The sequence below is a fragment of the Charadrius vociferus genome, unplaced genomic scaffold (genome assembly GCF_000708025.1).
Source record: "Charadrius vociferus isolate BGI_N301 unplaced genomic scaffold, ASM70802v2 scaffold450, whole genome shotgun sequence".
NCBI lineage: Eukaryota > Metazoa > Chordata > Aves > Charadriiformes > Charadriidae > Charadrius > Charadrius vociferus.
In genome coordinates this window covers 3,263,121-3,269,377 of record NW_009646931.1, presented here as the reverse complement: position 1 = coordinate 3,269,377, position 6,257 = coordinate 3,263,121, and the positions used below count along the sequence as shown (strand labels likewise).

At 41.3% G+C, this 6,257-nt stretch overlaps 1 protein-coding gene across 1 annotated transcript; it reads left to right on the top strand.

The window, feature by feature from the left end:
• The first annotated feature begins 124 nt into the window (after positions 1–124).
• BRIX1 (BRX1, biogenesis of ribosomes, homolog (S. cerevisiae)) lies at positions 125–5,401 on the top strand. Its single transcript, XM_009894685.1, has 10 exons — positions 125–274; positions 1,138–1,249; positions 1,651–1,694; positions 2,338–2,408; positions 2,789–2,838; positions 2,944–3,017; positions 3,113–3,163; positions 3,435–3,536; positions 4,526–4,654; positions 4,969–5,401. Exons 1-10 carry the CDS (start codon positions 125–127, stop codon positions 5,236–5,238), a joined length of 1,053 nt encoding a protein of 350 aa, XP_009892987.1. The 3' UTR covers positions 5,239–5,401.
• The last annotated feature ends 856 nt before the right edge of the window (positions 5,402–6,257 follow it).

The window sequence follows — 6,257 nt, the reverse complement described above, 5'->3', positions numbered from 1 at the left end:
GGGGCATCCCCCCCCCCCGGCCGCGCCGGCCGCCCTTCCGGAAAGGAAACGGAAGTGAGGGCGGCCGGAAGTACCAACGACCGGAAGTGCCGCCGACGGCGGGGACAGCGTGGTTGCGGCCAAGATGGGGGGGGCCAAGAGGAAGCCTGACGCCCCGGCTGCGCGGCCCAAGAAGCGAGCTAAGAGAGCCCCGAGCGCCCCTGAGCATGCTGCCAAGCCGGGCCCGGAGGGAGCGGGCCCGGGGGAGTACAGCATCCCGCCGCCGGTCTCGCAGGTACCTCCCAGCCCCGCTGCCCAGGGTGGAGCGGGCCGCGCCAGGCCCGGTGTCCCCGCTCGGCTCCCTGCCCCGGCCGTGCGCTTACTCATGGGAAGGGTACCGCATCCCCCTGCCCGGGCCGGGCGTTCGGGAGGTGTTCCGTCTCCGTGGGCTGGGGGAGCGGGAGGCGGGGTGTCTGGGGGGAACCCAGCTGCTAAGCGGCGATAGGGAGAAGTATATTAACGGGGTTTTTTTATAATTCATGCACAAATAGAAGTAACATGCGATGGCGTGTTATTTCTGTGAAAATATGCGAGAAGGATTGTTCTGGTCAATGTAAATAAATTGTATTACCTTAATCTCTGGAGTATTTTACAGAGCTAGGTACTTCATGCCCGTTTCATTTAGGAATCATCCTGAGAAGGCTTCAATAATTGCCTTGTAGTTTGCTTCAAAAAAACCCCAAGAAATAGGACATTGAAGTCTGAGATTTCATCACATGCTCATCTGTAGGAAAAGCTAAATTGTGCTCTGAGGCTGTAGCTCAGCTCATTTTGGAGGGAAGGAGAGTTGCCTTTTGTGAATATGTAATGCATATGGCTTTCTTATCGCTTACGTGTTTGGCGTGAAAAGCTTTATGTTGAAACGTAATGAAGCAGGATGGATGTCAGTTCTTCACGTGAAAACTTATGCCCCCATGTTCTGTAGGGAAGTCAGCACTCTTGCTGAGAGAGTGATTCTGTGCAGATGGACAGATAATCTTAATAACGAATGTTTTTACTGTGTTTTTCTGTAATTACAGTTCAAACGTTTATTGTTGCTGTGTTCTAGTAGTTTTAAGGCTAGAAACTTCTTGTATAACTTTTGTGTCTTTCTCCTAGGGTAAATGGAAAAACAAGGAGCGAGTGCTTATTTTCTCTTCCCGTGGAATTAATTTCAGAACAAGGCACTTAATGCAAGACTTAAGGACATTGATGCCTCACTCTAAAGCAGGTAGGGTTAGGCATCATCCGTAACTTACATATTCAGAATAGTTTTAAATCAAGAACTTCTCACAACTTGTTCTTTTTAAAAATGTGGTACATAACTGTTTTGATGAAACTTTATATTAAACAAACATCAAGCCCTATTTGAGCCAACAAATACAGTGACTGTCATTGTATCTTAGTATTTTTCTGGGAAGTGACTCCTATGGCCTCAGTCCTGTAAGTGCACAGATATTTCTGTTGCTGTTTTTATTTATTGCATAACATGGTTGAAAGAAATGATAGTTATTCTTAATCTTTCATTATAAGTTTAAAACAGGGAAATTTTTACAAAAGGACTGGCTGTTAAAAGAACTTCCTGTGTTAAATTTGTTTTCCAGCCTTCTAAATGTTGTTCTTGTCTTCCAGATACTAAAATGGATCGTAAAGACCAGTTGTTTGTAATTAATGAGGTAATCCGGGATTTAACTAGTGCTTCTTTTTTATTTTCTCTGGAAATTCAATGTGCAAGAGAAAAGGGCAGCCAGGTTCAAAGGATCTCATCCTAGTTATAGGAGTTGTGTAACTTCATGGATGAAAATTACGAATATTCAAAAAGTGCTCATGTTAAAACAAGAAGTTCACTTTTGATTAGTAAAACCAAAATGAAACATTTAATTAAACATAGACTTTTCTCATGAAGAAATAAAACAGAATGTGCCTTTTTATATAGGTGGAAGGTGTATTACAGTTTGTACTTCAAGAAAGCTGAGAACCAATATGCAGCCAGGCCAAATAATGTAGCAGGACATTGGTAGTTTTGCAACTAGAACCTAATGTCACAACTCCTGCTCTAATGTTTATATTCTGGAGAGCTTATCAGATTGCTTGTGGCTTTAGTGAAGTTACTACTCCCGGTAATAAACATGTGAAATGTTTCAACAAACCAAGCACTTCAACTTAAATTTGGGGATCAGTAGGTGCACCTTATTAAAACGAGACCTTTGCTTTTGAACTTTTATTTTGGAGAGGGGAAGATACTGGAGATTAATATAGAAAGCTTTTGAAAATGTCTTCAGAATTTTGTAAACAGCTAATTTGACATGTCTTGTGTAGGTGTGTGAAATGAAAAATTGCAATAAGTGCATCTTTTTTGAAGCCAAAAAGAAACAGGATCTCTATATGTGGTAAGGGAATGTTATGTTTTCTTGCATTTCCGTATCTAGCTGGGGGTGCTTCCGTTCTATCTAAAGTTTCTTACTGTAATAGTGAAGATGCATGAAATTGTGTTTCTTACTTAAATCTGTATTAATCTTGCTCTTCTGTGGGTAGTGCAAGTTACAATGCCTGAGCAGCTTTTGTAGACTGTCTACAGAAGCATTTTCAAAATTGTTTAGAAAGCAAGTATTTACAAGTATGTTAAAGGAACTTAATAATGCTGTAAAGGCAACTGAAATTACTTCAATACAGAAATAACTGGTTGGAGCGTACCCTAGAAATACAGCATACCTTCTGGCTGCTGTTAACATTTTTGTTTTCTCTCCTCCCCACTACCTGTTCTCTGCAGGCTTTCAAATACACCACAGGGACCATCAGCTAAATTCTTAGTGCAGAATGGTAAGTTTGTTGTCGTTATTGTGTTTGGACTCTTGCTTTCTTGTCTGTACTAAAGTACTTTTTTTGTAAGTACTAAAATAATCTTTTTTAAAAAAATCACTGTAGTTCACACACTGGCTGAATTGAAGATGACAGGAAACTGCCTAAGGGGCTCACGGCCCCTTTTGTCTTTTGATCCAGTAAGTATAGGTTTTATTTCATTGATTATGCTTTTGTTTTCTTTACATGACTATTGCACGTAGCTTTGCGTGTAAAATTACATTTTTCTTTGTAGGCATTTGACAAGGAGCCACACTATGCCCTGCTAAAAGAATTGTTTATTCAGGTCAGTCTCTAGTTCTGTTGTCCATTGTTTCTTCCTCATTGGAAATGTTTTTTGGCAACATATTTAAAAATCTCAGGGGTTTTTAAGCTGTAGTTTTAGACTTCTGAACTTAAAAAATAATCTTCAAAGAATTAGGGTCGTGAGCTTAAAAATCACTGGGACACTTAAATTTTGGGTTTTGAAATGTAACCTGGGATTGGAATCTTAGTAAATTAAAATGAATTAAAAACGCCTTTTGTTTGGCCTCTTACAATACTGCTTTTTGTTGCAGATATTTAGTACACCACAGTATCACCCCAAAAGCCAGCCATTTGTAGATCATGTTTTCACCTTCACCATTACAGACGAGAGGATCTGGTTTCGGAATTACCAGGTTAGTGGTCTCTTTTAGCTCTTCAAGAAGAGCTCAGTGGAGTAATATATCAAGTCCGTTAATTACAATAAAATGAGAAGAATCATTATTATCAGGCTACGCCAACACCTAGTGCTTGCACAAAGTAATTTCAAGGATTGGCCTGACTGTATGGTCTAACCCCAGGCAGCAGATAGGACCACACAGCCACTCAGTCCCTCCCTCCCCCTTGGTTGGGATTGAGGAGAGGATCAGAAAAGTAAAAGTGAGAAAACTTGTGGGTTGAAATAAAGACAGTTGATGGGTAAAGCAAAAGCCATGCATGCACGCAAAGCAAAACAAGGAATTCATTCACCGCTTCCCAGTGGCAGGCAGGTGTTCAACCATCCCCAGGAAAGCAGGGCTCCATCACCCATAACAGTTACTTGGGAATACAAATACCATCACTGCAAATGTTCCCCTCTTCTTTCTTCTTCCCCCAGCTTTATACGCTGAGCATGTCGTCATATGGTGTGGAATATTCCTTTGGTCAGTTGGGGTCAGCTGTCCCAGCTGTGTCCCCTCCCAGCTTCTTGTGCCCTCCTTCCCCCAGCCTGCTGGTTGGCGAGGCAGCATGAGGAGCAGAAGAGCATTGACTAAAATGGACTTACCTTCTCCCATGTCTCTGGAGAGAGCTGGTTTATGTTCTGTGCACTTCAGCTGACCTTCTGTTGTGATTCTGTGATGGTTGTCTTAGTAACATCTCTCAACCTTACTCGATGCTTTGGCCCACAGTGTGCTGGAGCTTACGTTCTAAAGCAGAAATTCATAGATACCCAGTACTCTCTAAGTGCTTGCTTGAACCCAAAGGAACTGCTTTATATAAAGGTCTGTGTTTGTACAAGTCCAACTTACCAGCTTTAGTGGCATCATATCTTGGATTTAAATTCAGTTGTGTATCCCTATGCAAGGTGCCCACAAGGTCATATACTTTGATTCAGTCCATGAGAAGAGTATTCTTTTGATTACAGATAATAGAAGAAGACGCATCTCTAGTAGAAATTGGGCCTCGTTTTGTCCTCAACCTTATCAAAATCTTCCAAGGTAGCTTTGGAGGAGCAACTCTGTATGAAAATCCCCATTACCAGTCCCCAAATACGGTAAGCAGCTTTGTCTTCTCTTTCATTTAGCAACTAATTTGCAAACTGGTCTTGCAGGCTGTCTGTGCAGGAGAACCATGCATGCCTTTCCCTGGAACCCTTTGTAGAAAAGAGTGCCCTAACTGATCACAATTGGAGAACGAAGTAATTGTGTAAAAATGGAGTGAATGCAAAATTCATGTCACTGAAAAAATGGCAATATGCTGAGGATTTTGACAATTAAGCAGAGAAATCACCACCTGTTTCTCTAATAGCTGATTTCTTTCTTCTTGCTTATTTGAAACCTGATGTAATTTTATTTCTTATTTTTATAGCATCGACGGCTAATAAGATTGTCAGTAGCGGCTAAGTTTAGAGAGAAACAGCAAGTGAAGGAAGTCCAGAAGATTAAGAAAAAAGGGAGTAAGGTGCTTATTGAAGAAGATCCCACTGAAGTGGTCTTTGAAACTCCAGCTGAAGAAAAGCCAGTGGAAATACAGCTCGTGAAACCAGAGTCAAAGCCAATTGTTAAAGATAAAAAGAAGCCACGCAAAATTCAGAGGAAGAAGCAAAAAAAGCTTTTCAGAACTGAAGCATCAGCATAAATGTTACAAGTGAAGAAACTAAGCAGACTCCAAAGTCGTGTTGGTCTGGTATAGGTATACTTAGCTGTATTTCATAGCTATATTGACATCATATTGTAAATACTTGTTTTTAAAGGCAAAACTAACTTCAGTTTTAAGTAAACAAAATACCAATTTCTTTATTACAACTGAGTTTGCAGTCTTTTATTGACTTCCGCTCTTTGAGATGATTCTGGGTTTTGAAAAACACTATGGCAGCAGGGAAGGGGCAATAATATTTCAAAATATTTCTGCTTTTGAGAATTGGCCTTTTATACTTGAATACCTCTGGGAAACAACGCACTGTAACATGTACAAGGAATACAAATAACTGGGCAGTCACTGGTGCCGATCATTAACTGGAATTCAAAAGTAAGCTTTCCTAGTCTGACAGCAGTAGAAAATCCTTTTAAAAAGTTTTAACTTTGTAGGAATTCTCTCTTGGGGACTGGTGTTTATTTTTTTTCTCCTCATAATCCCTAGGGAACACAAAGGGTTATGGCCTCTTAATTGCTCTTTCTTGTTAATAGTAAAAAAAGCTGCTACTTCTGCCTGTGCTAGCTCCTGCACTTAAACCTGTGCCTGAAATGTAGCTATGAATGATAAACAGGCTAGTACTGTTTCTCTGTTTGCTCCCTCAGCTTTCCTGTGTTTCAAGGTCTTGCTCATGCAGTGTTCCTATTTGGTTCCTCTGCTGGTTTCAGCCTCTGGCGCCTTGGTGCTGAACTGTCGGCACAAAAGGATGCTGACCTGTTAAGCACTGAATGTTATTCCATCTGGTAAGGCAAGAGAAATTCAGTATTACCTCTGTAATGAGGTGGCCTGTGTGCCATCTGCTTGGAAAGAAAGACTGGTGAATACAGGCGTCTGCTACATTCGTGTAGTCTAATACATACAGTCACAGGATGTCTCGAGTTGGAAGGGACCCACGAAGATCATCAAGTCCAACTCCCTCCTCCTCGCAGGGCCACCTGAAATTAAACCACATCACTAAGAGCGTC